The sequence below is a fragment of the Bubalus bubalis genome, chromosome 3 (genome assembly GCF_019923935.1).
Source record: "Bubalus bubalis isolate 160015118507 breed Murrah chromosome 3, NDDB_SH_1, whole genome shotgun sequence".
Classification (NCBI taxonomy): Eukaryota; Metazoa; Chordata; class Mammalia; order Artiodactyla; family Bovidae; genus Bubalus; species Bubalus bubalis.
In genome coordinates, this window is record NC_059159.1 from 163,595,303 (window position 1) to 163,611,407 (window position 16,105).

General features: G+C 38.3%; 1 protein-coding gene across 2 annotated transcripts in view; it reads left to right on the forward strand.

Annotated features, from left to right (window-relative positions):
* Positions 1 to 15,817, forward strand: part of HSDL2 (hydroxysteroid dehydrogenase like 2) — a 60,108-nt gene extending 44,291 nt beyond the window's left edge. Inside the window, exons 9-11 of one of the 2 annotated variants that reach the window (XM_006079965.4) lie at positions 4,632 to 4,781; positions 8,219 to 8,347; positions 15,099 to 15,817. In XM_006079965.4, coding sequence (XP_006080027.2) covers positions 4,632 to 4,781; positions 8,219 to 8,347; positions 15,099 to 15,211 — 392 coding nt within the window. In that variant the 3' untranslated portion in view covers positions 15,212 to 15,817. The remainder of the gene's footprint in view (positions 1 to 4,631; positions 4,782 to 8,218; positions 8,348 to 15,098) is intronic. The other variant, XM_025282231.3, reaches the window with a different exon arrangement.
* Positions 15,818 to 16,105: the final 288 nt, after the last annotated feature.

Sequence of the window (16,105 nt, forward strand, 5' to 3'; positions counted from 1 at the left end):
TGAGAAAATCTTTAGATTTTATCCATAAGTAAGATGTTAGATGTTGGTTAAGATTTTTCATCAGTTATTTAGATTAATGTCTAAATTTTTGTTATTGTTTCCTATATTTTATTTATTGTTCTGTTTTGAATACAGCATCAATTGGGTAACTTTCTTTTTCCATGTTCTTTTACTTGAAGGTTTGAAATGTCTCACTAAGTCATTTGAGTCTTTTCTGAAGTTGTTTCTTTGAAAATATTTTTACTTTCTCAGTCAATTAATGATTTTTTTCTAAAATGAAAAAACCCAGAACCAGCCATTTAAAGTTTTAAAATTTATTTAAGTACTGTCATGTAGTATTCATTTATAATTTAAGTTTTTTGTCTATTTTATCCCTTTTTATTTTATTTATTTATCCCTCTTTAGAGTTTATTTTTCTCTCCTTTTTTTTGGATTAGTTTTCTAGAAAGTTTTCAATTTTAGTGTATTTTATTATTTTTTGCTCTTAAGAACCAGGTTTTAAATTTTATTTCATTTTTCATACTTCTGCTTTTTTCTTTACTGATTCATTACTTCTATTACAACTTTAAGGTATGATCTACATATACTCCAAATTCATCATTTTAAAGTATGTCAGACAGTCAGTCAGTCAGTCAGTTCAGTCGCTCAGTCGTGTCCAACTCTTTGCGACCCCATGAATCGCAGCACGCCAGGCCTCCCTGTCCATCACCAACTCCCAGAGTTCAACCAGACTCACGTCCATCGAGTCAGTGATGCCATCCAGCCATCTCATCCTCTGTCGTCCCCTTCTCCTCCTGCCCCCAATCCCTCCCAGCATCAGACTCTTTTCCAATGAGTCAGCTCTTCGCATGAGGTGGCCAAAGTACTGGAGCTTCAGCTTTAGCATCATTCCTTCCAAAGAAATCCCAGGGCTGATCTCCTTCAGAATGGACTGATTGGATCTCCTTGCAGTCCAAGGGACTCTCAAGAGTCTTCTCCAACACCACAGTTCAAAAGCATCAATTCTTCGGCGCTCAGCCTTCTTCACAGTCCAACTCTCACATCCATACATGACCACTGGAAAAACCATAGCCTTGACTAGACGGACCTTTGTTGGCAAAGTAATGTCTCTGCTTTTGAATATGCTATCTAGGTTGGTCATAACTTTCCTTCCAAGGAGTAAGCGTCTTTTAATTTCATGGCTGCAGTCACCGTCTGCAGTGATTTGGGAGCCCATAAAAATAAAATCTGACACTGTTTCCACTGTTTCCCCATCTATTTCCCATGAAGTGATGGGACCAGATGCCATGATCTTTGTTTTCTGAATGTTGAGTTTTAAGCCAACTTTTCACTCTCCTCTTTACTTTCATCAAGAGGCTTTTTAGTTCCTCTTCACTTTTTGCCATAAGGGTGGTGTCATCTGCATATCTGAGGTTATTGATATTTCTCCTGGCAATCTTGATTCCAGCTTGTGCTTCTTCCAGCCAAGCATTTCTCATGATGTACTCTGCATATAAGTTAAATAAGCAGGGTGACAATATACAGCCTTGATGTACTCCTTTTCCTATTTGGAACCAGTCTGTTGTTCCATGTCCAGTTCTAACTATTGCTTCCTGAGCTGCATATAGGTTTCTCAAGAGGCAGGTCAGGTGGTCTGGTATTCCCATCTCTTTCAGAATTTTCCACAGTTTATTGTGATCCACACAGTCAAAGGCTTTGGCATAGTCAATAAAACAGAAATAGATGTTTTTCTGGAACTCTCTTGCTTTTTCGATGATCCAGCGAATGTTGGCAATTTGGTCTCTGGTTCCTCTGCCATTTTTAAAACCAGCTTGAACATCTGGAGGTTCACGGTTCAGGTATTGCTGAAGCCTGGCTTGGAGAATTTTGAGCATTACTTTACTAGCATGTGAGATGAGTGCAATTGTGCGGTAGTTTGAGCTTTCTTTGGCATTGCCTTTCTTTCTTAGGGATTGGAATGAAACCTGACCTTTTCCAGTCCTGTGGCCACTGCTGAGTTTTCCAAATTTGCTGGCATATTGAGTGTAGCACTTTCACAGCAATATCTTTCAGAATTTGAAATAGCTCAACTGGAATTCCATCACCTCCACTAGCTTTGTTCATAGTGATGCTTTCTAAGGCCCATACTTAAAGTATGTAGTTAAGTAATTTTTAGTATATTCACAAAATTCTGCAACCATTTGATTCATTAATTTAAAATTTTCTTGCTTTATTTCTTTCTTTTCTGTTTTCTTTTTGAGATTGCATATTTTTGTTCTTTTCATGCTTGCTAGGCTAATACTTTATTTTTATTTCTTTAAAAATAATAAAATTATTTTGACTGTGCATTTACCCCCTTAATATAACTTTGTCCACATCCAATAGATTTTGTAATGTACTTTAATCAATTCTGATATCATTTTAAATTAATTTATATATAAAAAGCTTAGTATAGAAAGAATAAAGAAAAATTCAAAAACCATGTGTAACCTGCCATCCAAATATAAATACTGTTTGTGTCTTGGTTTATTTCTTTCCAGTCACTTACATTTTCTGAAACTGTAACTTAAAATTCATATCCACAAATATATATTTCACCTGATTGGATCATATTGTATTTAATTGTATATGCTTCATTTTACTTAATTTTATATCCTGACTATTATCCATGTTTTCAAAAACAAATTTTTGAAATGGCAACTTAGTGTTGAGTGAATGTACTGTCATATGAATGTACTGTTTATTTTAGTGGTTCATAATTGTTTCATTGTATAAATGTTACAGGATTTTCTTTTAGTAGGTCACTGAAAGTGGATGATCAGGCAGTGGGAGGGTTCCTGACACATATTACCAAGTTTCCTCCCAGAATTATAAATACTGGTTGTGTATGAGTATCTCCCTCACTGCGCTGTCAGCATTAAATATTGAAATACATATCTGAATTTTTTAATTGGCTTCTAAATAATAACACTTTAGTCTTTGGATCTTAAGTATTTCACCTTTAAAATCTGCTGGACTTTAGAAAAGGAAAAGGCTTTTACTGTTTTTTTAATTTGTTTGTGGAAGCATAATGGAAGGTAATTTGTATGCAACAAATTTAAGATACTTTTAATTGATTATATTGTCCTAGGTATATCTTTGTGCTGCTGATTAGATTTTATTTACTAGCCTTTGGTGAGTTATATTGGGCAATATGCTGCTGCTGCTGCTAAGTTGCTTCAGTCGTGTCCGACTCTGTGCGACCCCATAGATGGCAGCCCACCAGGCTCCCCCATCCCTGGGACTCTCCAGACAAGAACACTGAAGTGGGTTGCCATTTCCTTCTCTAGTGCATGAAAGTGAAAAGTGAAAGTGAAGTCACTCAGTCATGTCCGACTCTTTGTGACCCCATGGATTGCAGCCCACCATGCTCCTCCGTCCATGGGATTTTCCAGGCAAGAGTACTGGAGTGGGTTGCCATTGCCTTCTCTGATTGGGCAATATGACTAGGTATAGTTTGAGTTGGGAAATAGATGGAGAACTGATCTTCAGCCTAAAGTACAGATTGTCCTTTGAATTAAGTAACAAATTGCTCTCACCTGTTTCTGGGTGTAGCCAAACTGCCCACAAATGATTCCAAGAGGATAAATAAAGACATGTTCATATTGAGGGACAGCTTCATACTAAGGGATCCGAACAGTCCTGTGCACTGCAGATCTTCTCCCCTGGTCCATCATATGCTGATGGTCATTGCCAGTGGTTTAAGTGAATACAAAATGTTGCAACCTGTATTCCCGTGGCCTTGGTTTCTAGGCAGTGGGGCCTTCATGAAACTAATACGTGGTTTGATCTCTCTCTTCATCAAGTGGGAGGGACCAATTGGACTGAAATTGGGAAAAGTAATGAGTTTGTGTGATTTAAGACATTTTGAGCCTTCTTTCTTTCAGAGTAGGCTATTCTCAGTTTTTACATGATTTTTACTTAAAGAGGCATTTCCATTCCCTGAAAGCAGGAGGCAGGTTCAATCCAGGGATGCAGTGAAAGTGAAAGTCACTCAGTCATGTCCGACTCTTTGCTACCCCATGGACTATACAGTCCATGGAATTCTCCAGGCCAGAGTACTGGAGTGGGTAGCCTTTCCCTTCTCCAGGGAATCTTCCCAACCCAGGGATGAAGAGACTAGGTGAATAAGTTTCATTTAGAGGTAAAATTGTTGAGTTCACTTGGCTGTTGATTCAAGTTGCAGTTTCCAGTTCAATTCCACTAATTTATATAGTGATATTCTGATCTCCATCTTTCTGACTCCATGGTGTTCTTTCCTCATTTGGTTTTAGAACTCAGAGGTGATGATAAAGGAGTGATTAATTGTTACCACTAAAACTCCAGTAGTTTTTTAGATCTATTTACTATAAACACTGTACAGTTTGTAATTTTTTTAACCTAATCTTGAGAGCTTTTTACTTGAAGAGTATAAACCATTTAGATTTGCAATCATAACTGATGTGTTTGGTTGTTATTCCATATGTTTGATTTGTGCTTTTAAGATGCCATTGAACATATTTAAGGTCATTTTGGTCAAGTGGTAGCAAGTCTGTTCTGCTAATTAATTAATTTTGTGTGGGACCTTACATTGCCTGGGCCTTAAAGGCACTCACATCAATAATATTTTATAGGTGCTGTTCCAGAATTGAAAGAAGAGAAGACGCAGCCACCACCAAAAGCGCGTTCTGGAGCTGTGGAGGAAACATTCAGAATTGTTAGGGACTCACTCAGTGATGAGGTTGTTAAAGCCACTCAAGCCGTCTATCAGTTTGAACTCTCAGGTAACGGTTACTTCTGGTAATCTGTAGCTTTTATTGAAACAAAGTAGGGTATTTTCTATAGAAGTATATCAGCTTCCAGTAGTAATCACCTGGATAGATGGCTATATCCAGAACCTTTACCCTAGAATGTAGACATTTAAGAATAGCACATAACTACTGATTTGTATTTTTGTGTTTTCTTTTTGGTTTTTGTGCGTCTATCAAAGCTCAGTTGGTAAATCATCTGCCAGCAATGCAGGAGACGTGGGTTTGATTCTTGGGTCAGGAAGATCCCCTGGAGAAAGAAATGGCAACCCTCTCCAGTATTTTTGCCTGGAGAATCCCATGGGCAGAGGAGCCTGGCAGGCACAGTCCATGAGATTGCAAGAATCAGACATGACTTAGAGACTAAACCATCAATATCAAAGCTTTGGATTTGTGGTTATGTTGGGGTTCCTATATGTCAACCTATAATTATATCTACTTGTTTTAAACTGGTAGTTCACATATAAGTGATACACTTGTTTTCTACTTGTTTTTGTAGTTCTTATTTGTATTTTTAAGTTAATATCAGTGCATATGGACATATGTAAAATAGAATTTCCTTATAGATACTTCCAGTCTTAACATCTTGGTGTATGAAATTGAGAGAAAAATCTTATTTAGAAGACAGGTAGTATAATACAGTAATTTATTAGCCATGGGCATCTTGCCTTTTTTTTTTTTGGGCTGCACCACGCACGGCTTGTGGGATTTTACTTCCCTGACAAAGGACTTAACCTGAGCCCATAGCAGTGATAAGCACTGAGTCCTAACCACTAGACTGCCAGGGAATGCTCTTGCTATTTTTTAATCTTTGAGATTATTCTGATCAGTCTGAATGCAGTCAGCTTTTAAAATCTCTCAATATTTTTCTTCTCAGTACAGTTTTAATACATGTTAATGATAGTTTTAAGAATTAGCTACCACAGTCCCATTGCACACAAACTTTGACATTACCAATTCTTTTATCCTTTATCACTTCTACTTTATCTTAATCCATCTGCATCTTCTTGTTTTTACTTCCTTTCCCTAGAAGCCGCAGTCCATTGCTTCAGTCACTGTCTTGCCTGTATCCTAAACTTCCTCACCTACTGCTTGTGTCACCAACTGTCAAAATCCTAGTCCTGGATGATCAGGCTATCTGCCTGCTCCACACTTGAGTCCAGGCTGCCAAGTCTTGCTGGGAAAATGTGGGGAGGGGAGTCACACCACCAGTGAATCTGTACCAATAACAATTCATCATTGGCCCTCTGCACCTGGGGTCTAAGCAGCACATCAGAATTCATTGTTTCCATAGTCAGCTTCTTGCCTCATTTTCCACAGTGACTATTTTAAACCTTTCAGTGCTCCTCAAATCTCCTCTCTCTCCCTTTACCACTTTCCTGCACATTTCTGCAGATAATCCCACCTCCTCTTTCACAGAGATAAGGGAAGCCACCAGATAGGAATTTATTTAGCTTCCTGCCATCTGATACCAAACCGATAGACCTCTCATCTTCCTCTCCCAGCAGGTCGAGCTCAACTCCAGATGCGTGCATCTTAAGCTTTAAGATCCATACTGATCCCCGCAGAGCATGCTAAAATGCAGAATCTGACTCAGTAGGTCTGAGGTAGGGTCTGAAGTCTGCATTTCTGACCTGATGACAGTATCGCAGTTCACAGATCACACTTTGAGTAGCAAAATTCTAGATCCAGTTTTCTCTGGCCTCCTTAGGGAGTATGTGTTGTCTCTTCCACCTGTTTGTCCTGAAGCCTCCTTCCCAGTGGCTTTTTAACATTCCCAAAGTCTATTCTATCTTTAAAAATAATACAGCGGTAACAACGCTTCCAATCACACTGCTCACCCCCCATCTTTATTCTCCCTTTCAGAGCCAAACTCATTTTCACGTACACCTCTCTCTGCTCTGGTGTCATTTTCCTCCATCCCACTGAGTTTGCTCTCACCAAAGTCCTCAGTGACTTCTATGTGACCAGTGGGCATTTGTCATTCTTGCCTTGTCACCGCTCTGCAACAGTGGGTACTGTTGACCATGCTTTCCTTCCGGAAATGCCTGTTTGCTTCTCTTCTCTGCCTGTAATCACACTTTGTCAGTCTCCTGTGCTACATGCTTCTCCATCCTTTTCTTAAATGTTGATATTCTTCAGGTCACTGTCTTGGAATTCTTTGTATTCTCCAGACTTTGTCTAGGAAAACCCCAACCACTCACATGGCTTCAGTGACCATCAGAGCTGCTTCCTTATGTATCGCTCTTTCTAGCATGGTCAGACTTCATGTGACATTTTCACCCAGCTATCACAAAGATGCCTCAGTATGAAAATGTTCGTAATAATTCATCATTCCCAATACCCGCCTTTGGCACTACTTGTTAAATTTACTCAATAGTCCTCTCTCAGAAAAAAACAAAAAAACAAAAAAAACCACCATTATTTATCCAGCTTCCCAAGCCAAAAACTAGCAAAGTAAATCATTCTTCTGCACCCTCCCTACCTTTCCCTCTTCATATGCAATCAGTTACCTAATTCTGTGGCACTGCTTTGATAAGTGCTCACTCACATATGCCAACTTTTACCCATTTTCACTGCTGTGATCCTGACCCAGGCATATAGCCTCAAGCTCCTGAACAGCCCCAGTCCCTTCCTAAATTGTCCTCTGCATCCTCTATTTATTTATGTATGACTGCACTGGGTCTTCGCTGTCCCACACGGCCTTTCTCCAGCTGTGCCGAGCGGGGGCTCTTCTCTAGTTACGGTGCGTGGGCTTCTCACTGCTGTGGCTTCTCTGGTTGTGGAGCATGGGCTCTAGGGCAGGCAGGCTTCAATAGTTGCAGCTCATGGGCTTAGTTGCCCTACAACACGTGGAATCTTCCCAGACTAGGGATTCAACCCGTGTCCCCTGCATTGGCAGGCAGATTCTTTACCACTGGACCATCAGGAAAGTCCCTCTGCATCCTCTTTATCCCTCTCTAACATAGTATTCTCTACACTGCTGTTAGGGTGATCTATGTAAACTGCAAACCTAATGCCATTCTCCTTCCATGGTATATCCCGTGGAATAAAGACAGGGACTGCCTTATGAGTTCATCTGAGGCCACCATCCACTCTCTTTCTATCTTCTGTACTTTTTCAGTTCCTCTTCTAGCAAATTCTTACCTAACTTTTAAATCTCTGCTTTGGCTGGACTTTCCTGACTCCACATTGCCCTCTATTTCGTCTTTTGTATGAAACATGTTATTGCGGAGTCTTCAGAGCCTATCCTAGTGCCTGGCACATAATAAGTTCTTAAATATTGAATTTTATAGAGGCCTGGGAATTTCAGCCTGGGTAACAGCATTATGTATAATTATTCTAACTGTACAGTTATTAAGAAGAACAGAGCTTCATTGATATTTATTTCTATATCTTTGTTTTCTGTGTAGGTGAAGATGGTGGAACATGGTTTCTTGATCTTAAAAGCAAGGGTGGTAATGTTGGATATGGAGAGCCTTCTAATCAGGCAGATGTGGTAATGAGTATGTCTACTGATGATTTTGTAAAAATGTTTTCAGGTGAGTTTTTAAATTTTACTAGTTGACTGATTGCTCAAGAAAAATTTTGTTCTAACATTTTGCTTTCAGTTCAGTCACTCAGTCACGTCCTACTCTTTGTGACCCCATGGACTGCAGCATGCCACGCTTCCCTGTCCATTGCCAACTCCCGGAGCTTGCTCAAACTCATGTCCATTAAGTCGATGATGCCATCCAACCATTTCATCCTCTGTTGTCCCCTTCTCCTCCTGCCTTCAATCTTTCCCAGCATCAAGGTCTTTTCTAATGAGTCAGTTCTTCACATCAGGTGGCCAAAGTATTGGAGTTTCAGCTTCAGCATCAGTCCTTCCAAAGAATATTCAGCACTGCTTTCCATTATGATTGACTGGTTTGATCTCTTTGTAGTCCAAGGGACTCTCTCTTGAGAGTCTTCTCCAACACCACAGTTCAAAAGCATTGATTCTTTGGTGATCAGCTTTCTTTATAATCCAACTCTCACATCCATACATGACTATTGGAAAGACCATAGCTTTGACTATATGGACCTTTGTCAGTAAAGTAATATCTCTACTTTTTAATATTCTGCTTTACATTACATTTTACTTTATCCCTTTTCAAATAATCAAGACTCAAACATGTTGTAGCAGTGCAGTCTTAGTGACTATTTGTTGATTTGAAGAGTACATAGTTTTGGAATGGTGATTCTTATCGTTACCTCTGCTGACCTTTCTACTTCATCCAACAATGGGGCACAGATGTGAAAATACTCTTTTTGCATGACTGAAAAGCTAAAAGACAGTACTGGGAACTGAGAGATAAATCAGAAGAACTCCTAGGTAGACTTCATTTCTGCCAATTGGACTAAGATATCATTTCCAATAACAGCTTGGAAACTGGAGGTGCTAAACTTAGCTGCAGCTCATCTATAGAGAGTAAAATCACGCTTCAGTCTTGCCAGCTACTGTAATAGGAAACTGTAGCCATATCCCATGGCCCAGGGACCCTGTTTCTGAGGAATCCATAACCAAGAAAAGCTTGTACATCATTTTCTATTCTGCCTATGTATCTTTAATTGTACTAGAAAAATGTTAGGGTAATCTTTTCTATTTTCTACTCTGCAATACAACTCCAGATGGGTAGTTAATTAACACATGTACTTATAGAGTGAAGTTGCTCAGTTGTGTCCTACTCTTTGCAACCCCATGGTATGTAGCCTGCCAGGCTCCTCCATCCATGGGATTTTCCAGGCAAGAATACTGGAGTGGGTTGCCATTTCTCCAGGGGATCTTCCCAGGTTTGAACCTAAGAAGACCCAGGGATTGAACTTGGGGCTTCTTTATTGCAGGCAGACTCTTTACCATCTGAGCCACCAGCTCAAATACTGAAATAGTAGCACTTTAAACAAAAGTATTATAACATTTTAGCCTCAAGATCCTACAGATTCATTTGAGTTATGAATGTTATTCTTTGTTCTCTTTTAACCTTCATAAATTGAAGATCAGTCAGAATGTACTCTGTGCTGTGTAAATCTTGTTTTCCATTTCTAGCCTGGGATGCTCATGGCCTACATACTATCAGAGCCAGTTTGTGTTTGATGTGTATGATGTTACTAATGACTGAGGTTTCTTCAACATCTGCTCCCTGCCCCCATTTTTTAAGCAGTAATGCTAAATATTCGTGGTTCAAAAATTAGAAAATATGCTTAGGAATAAGGAAAGTAAATAAAAATATCTTTATTGTACTACTGAAGAATGACCATCAGTTGATTTTTGGTTTAAAGTTTAAGCAAAATATGTTTGGTTTAAACGCATTCTCCTTTAAGAAACCATAGCCATGTCTGTGACCTAATCTATATAGTGGATATGTTATAAATATAAAATATATATATATTTTGAATGTATATAAATATGTATGTGTGCTTATAAAAACATGATTATATCATTGTTTGGTAACCTTTTTCACTTATTACAACATCTTTTAATGTTAACGAAGAGTTATCTTTGTAATCATTTTTAATGGTTTCTTTAGTGTTTGTTTAGTATTTCAAAATCTGTTTCCCTGTAGGGCTTAAACACAGTGCTTTGGATGCTCAGTAAATGTTTGGAGATTTTGAACCTTATAAATATGTAATATTTTGAACTTAAAGATATTTAAAAATTAAAAAAATATTATTGTCATTTCACAAGTAGTTACAGCTCACATGTATATGATTACTGTTGAGTTAAGCAGTATTCCCAATAATGGCTTGAGATAAAAGATTTTCTCCATTTTATAAAAAGAAAGACTGAGATATTGATGAATTAAATAATTAATACAGAGTCACTTGGTGGGTGAGTCAATGTTGGAGTTAGGATTAGAATCCAAGCTAACTCCCAAGCTCTTACTCTTCTAAATCATTATGGTATTTTTGCCCTTCAGAGGAGAAAGAGTCCAGTGACCTCTTTAATTTACATTTTATTTATGTAAAATAAACTTGTAACAGTGAACTTTACATTTATGTCTTTCTGTGAATGTGCCCCTGGATTGACTGGGGGAGGTCAGTCAGCTAAATGAGTAATTTATATATATATATATATATTTTTTTTTTTTTCTTACAAGATTTATAGCAGCAGTTCAGATTGGGAACAGATAAGCTTTGCTTCTGTTTCTTATGTCTTTTCATTCTTACTCTTTATCCCATCTACTCTCCTTTGAACTGGTGCAATTTAGGCCTCATATCCTAAGCATTTTCCTTTAAGAAACCATAGCCATGTCTGTGACCTAATTTATATAGTGGATGTGTTATTAATATCAAAAATCTCTCCTTTTGGCCAGTAGAGGCCACTGTATGGTAAAGCATTATAACAGAAAGAAAATAAATTGTACAAGATTTACCTGATTAGTATTTTGGGAGGAGAAACACACATACACACATGCACACATATAAAATTGTGCTTCAGAGCAGATCAGATCAGATCAGTCGCTCAGTCGTGTCCGACTCTTTGCGACCCCATGAATCGCAGCACACCAGGCCTCCCTGTCCATCACCAACTCCCACCAACTCCCGGAGTTCACTGAGACTCACGTCCATCGAGTCAGTGATGCCATCCAGCCATCTCATCCTCTGTCGTCCCCTTCTCCTCCTGCCCCCAATCCCTCCCAGCATCAGAGTCTTTTCCAATGAGTCAACTCTTCGCATGAGGTGGCCAAAGTACTGGAGCTTCAGCTTTAGCATCATTCCTTCCAAAGAAATCCCAGGGCTGATCTCCTTCAGAATGGACTGATTGGATCTCCTTGCAGTCCAAGGGACTCTCAAGAGTCTTCTCCAACACCACAGTTCAAAAGCATCAATTCTTCGGCGCTCAGCCTTCTTCACAGTCCAACTCTCACATCCATACATGACCACAGGAAAAACCATAGCCTTGACTAGACGGACCTTTGTTGGCAAAGTAATGTCTCTGCTTTTGAATATGCTATCTGGGTTGGTCATAACTTTCCTTCTAAGGAGTAAGCGTCTTTTAATTTCATGGCTGCAGTCACCATCTGCAGTGATTTGGGAGCCCATAAAAATAAAATCTGACACTGTTTTCACTGTTTCCCCATCTATTTCCTATGAAGTGGTGGGACCAGATGCCATGATCTTCATTTCTGAATGTTGAGCTTTAAGCCAACTTTTTCACACTCCACTTTCACTTTCATCAAGAGGCTTTTTATTTCCTCTTCACTTTCTGCCATAAGGGTGGTGTCATCTGCATATCTGAGGTTATTGATATTTCTCCCAGCAATCTTGATTCCAGCTTGTGTTTCTTCCAGTCCAGCGTTTCTCATGATGTACTCTGCATATAAGTTAAATAAACAGGGTGACAAAAGATTGTGCTTACTAGCAGTATTTTTCAGAACAGTTTTGTTAAAGTACAGTTTTATTAACAGTTTTGTTAACTTACATACCATAAAATCCACTCACTGTCAGTGTATATGATTTTTAGTAAATTTATAGGATTGTACAACATCACTTATAATCCATTTTGAGAACATTCTATAACTCCTTCCAAAATTCTCTGTCTCTTTGCAGTCGGTTCCTCTTTACTGCCCAGCCAGCCCACACTGACTTGCTGTTTATAGATTTGCTGTTTCTGAACATTTCATATAAATGAAATTAAACAATATAGTCTTTCATTTTCTTTTACTTCATCCATCATGTTGTAGCATGTATCAATAGTTCAGTTCCTTTTCATTGCTGAATAATATTCCATTATATGGATATAGCTCATACTTATCCACTCACCAGCTGGCAGGCATTTGGGTTGTTTTAAACAGCTTCCCTCATAGCTCAGTTGGTAAGGAATCTGCTTGCAATGCAGGAGACCCCGGTTCTATTCCTGGGTCGGGAAGATCTGCTGGAGAAGGGATAGGCCACCCACCCCAGTATTCTTGGGCTTCTCTTGTGGCTCAGCTGGTAAAGAATCCGCCTGCAATGCAGGAGACCTGGGTTCAACCCCTGGATTGAGAAGACTCCCCTGAAGAAGGAAAAGGCTACCCACTCCAGTATTCTGGCCTGGAGAATTCCATGGACTGTATAGTCCATGGGGTCGCAAAGAATCAGACAAGACTGAGCGACTTTCACTTTCAAACAGTTTTTGGCTATTATGAATAATGCTGCTGGGAATATTTTCATACACATATTTGTATAGATATATATCTTCATTTCTGTTGGGTTGATTCCTAAGAGTGGAATTGATTATTTTCTGGGTAGAGATTTCCTGCTTGAAATTCATCTTCCCTTAGAATTTTGAAGTCATTGCTCCATCTTCTAAGATTACCATGGAGGATTTGATATTATTCTTTATTCTTAATCTTTTGTATCAACTCCTCCTCTTTCTGAAAGTTTTGGAATCAAAACGGTCTCTCTCTCTAGTATTCTGAAACTTCACAATGATCCTAGGTGGTCTGGTCATTTTTCATTCATCTTCCTGGATAGTTGATGGGCTCTTTCGAAATGTATCTTATATTATTTCTTTGTTAGTTCTCAATTTTATCACTTCTCACATTCTGAAGGAAATATTATATCTCCGATATAATCCTCTCACATTTAGGGCCTTCTTATTCTTTCTTTTGTATTCCTTTACATATATATACATATATATCTGTAGATAGCTCAGTTGGTAAAGAATCCGCCTGCAATGCAGGAGACCCCAGTTAGATTCCTGGGTTGGGAAGATCCACTAGAGAAGGGATAGGCTAACCACTCCAGTCTTCTTGGGCTTCCCTTGTGGCTCAGCTGGTAGAGAATTCGCCTGCAATGTGGTCGACCTGGTTTCGATCCCTGGGTTGGGAAGATCCCCTGGAAAAGGGAAAGGCTACCCACTCCAGTATTCTGGCCTAGAGAATTCCATGGACTGCATAGTCTGTGGGGTCGCAAAGAGCCGGACACAACTGAGCGACTTTCACTTTACATATATATGTATATAGTAAGGAGAGTCTTCTTTTGAAAAGGTTATTGTGTATATGGGGGGGGACTAGTTTGTGGAGAGAGGCTTTTTTAGTAGTGAGAGGAGGAGTATTGCAGTAAAGAGACTGACTGCTGTGACCAGAAGAAGATCGCAAGTGTCTCCTTTCTATTATATTTTAATATTGTTGATTTATCAAAATCTTAATTTCCAAGAGTTCACTCACATTTTCTCAGTTTCTTTCTTGTTCTTACTGTCCCCTTCTTCCTCTTCACTCTACTCCATTCTGTTCCCTTTCACCTGCTTCTCCCCCTTCCTTTCCTTCCTCTTTTCTCTCCTGCATTTCATCCCCTCCTCTTTTTCTCCTTTTCCAGGGCTTCTGCTCCTCCCAGACCCTTTCTTCCAGCATCCAGTTCTTGATACATTGTTACAGCTTCTCTTATCAATGAGGACATGAATTTTGTTTATTTACTACTTTTCCATTTTTCCTGTGCCTGCAGTCTCTGTTTCCCCCAAATTGCTTTCATCTGTTTTTGGTTTGGAGTGATCTATATATATATATATATATATCAGAGATATTTGTCTCCATTTGATGTCCAAGCAGCAGCAGCAGCATCTTTACAGGCAAAGCTCTGTAAAGCTGATTGGAAGCTGTGTATGCATGAGTGGGGCTGTGGACTAGGGTGGGTTTTACTAGAGAGTGAGAGAGCAAGGAGCAGTTTTTTAGCTGAAGCCTAACAGTGAAAAGACCGTTAGGAAGTAAAAGCAGCAAGCAAAAACAAAGTTCTCTCCCTCCAGGAGCTCCTATTTATTATGTGTTATTATTACCTACAATTCTGTTTTAATGCTCACCATTTTATATTCTGGCATTTCTGTGGTTAAAATACTGTTGAGACATACTTTATATCTATACTTTTACTGTCATTTCTTAAAAATGTTATACTCATTTATGCCATTTGAGTTTTTGAATCTAAATTTGAAATATAATGAGTTTTAATGAACTACAAAGGTTGAAAAATTAATTAAAATAGGTAGTATTTGTTTACTACAACTCATTTGAGGACCATCTATTCTTTAGTGTTGTGTATCTAACATATAAATGTTGCAGCTTTTTGACATCTTTTGTTGATTGTTGTTTTTATATTATCTCTTATAAGATACTGTTAAAATCTAAATCGAGGAGTTAGGATTCCCAAGACACTGATAAAAAAATGGTATAAAAGAAATTTTTGTGCTTCAGAGGTTTATAGAACTCAGAAATTCTTTTTTATAATACATTGTTCTTGAAGTGGTATATCCCTACGGGCATTAATGCTGCTTTTTCCTCTCTCATTTCCTCATTTTAGGGAAACTAAAACCAACAATGGCGTTCATGTCAGGAAAATTGAAGATTAAAGGAAACATGGCCCTGGCAATCAAATTGGAGAAGCTAATGAATCAGATGAACTCCAAGCTATAAAGAGAAAAGAAAATATGTTGACTGCTAAGCTCAAAAAGTAAAAGGGCTCAACAGTTAAAACTGAATATTTCTTTTCATCCCCATTATATTACAAGGATATGCATGTTTGTTCTGGAAAAAAATAGAATTTCTGTATCTATAAGATTTGAAATTGTAATTAAAACAGCTATCCAACTAGACATAAGCATCATTAAGTAGTCTTGTATCTCATATACCATCATCTTCTAGGAAAAGTATTATTAGTGATCAGTCAGGGTCAGGCAGTAACATTAACTCTTTTCGTATCTTCTTCCTGTGTAAAATGAGACTAGACTGTTTTCAAATTTTCAGTTTAGGATTGTATACTAATGATATTTTAGGTTTAAAAATTTGTTTTAAAGAAGATCTTTTATAGTGCATTTTCAGAGAAATCATATAATAGACTACTTAATAAATACTATTTGTGAATATGAATTAAACAAAAACATTTTTTCATTTTGTTAACTACCTTTCTAAATGTAAGTTACCTATAGGAAAATATTATTGATATAATTCAACTAATTGCAGTATAGATCCTATTTTAAATTATGTAAGGATATTCTAAAATAAAATACTTTCTTTCCAGAAGCATGCACTTGGTCACAGTGTTTTGAAATGATAATATTAAAATAGATGGTTATGGGCTGAATGGTATGCCCCCTTCATATACTTAAGTCCTAACCTTGAGAATCTTAGAACGTGACTGTGTTTGGAGGCCTTTAAACAAGCGATTAAGTTAAAACCAGGCTTTTAGGGTGGGTCATAATCCATTCTGATTGGTATCCTTGTAAGAGGAAATTTGGACACAACACAGAAACCAAGGAGGCACAGAGAATGACCATGGGGGACGAGCAGGATGGCAGTCACCCGCAAGCC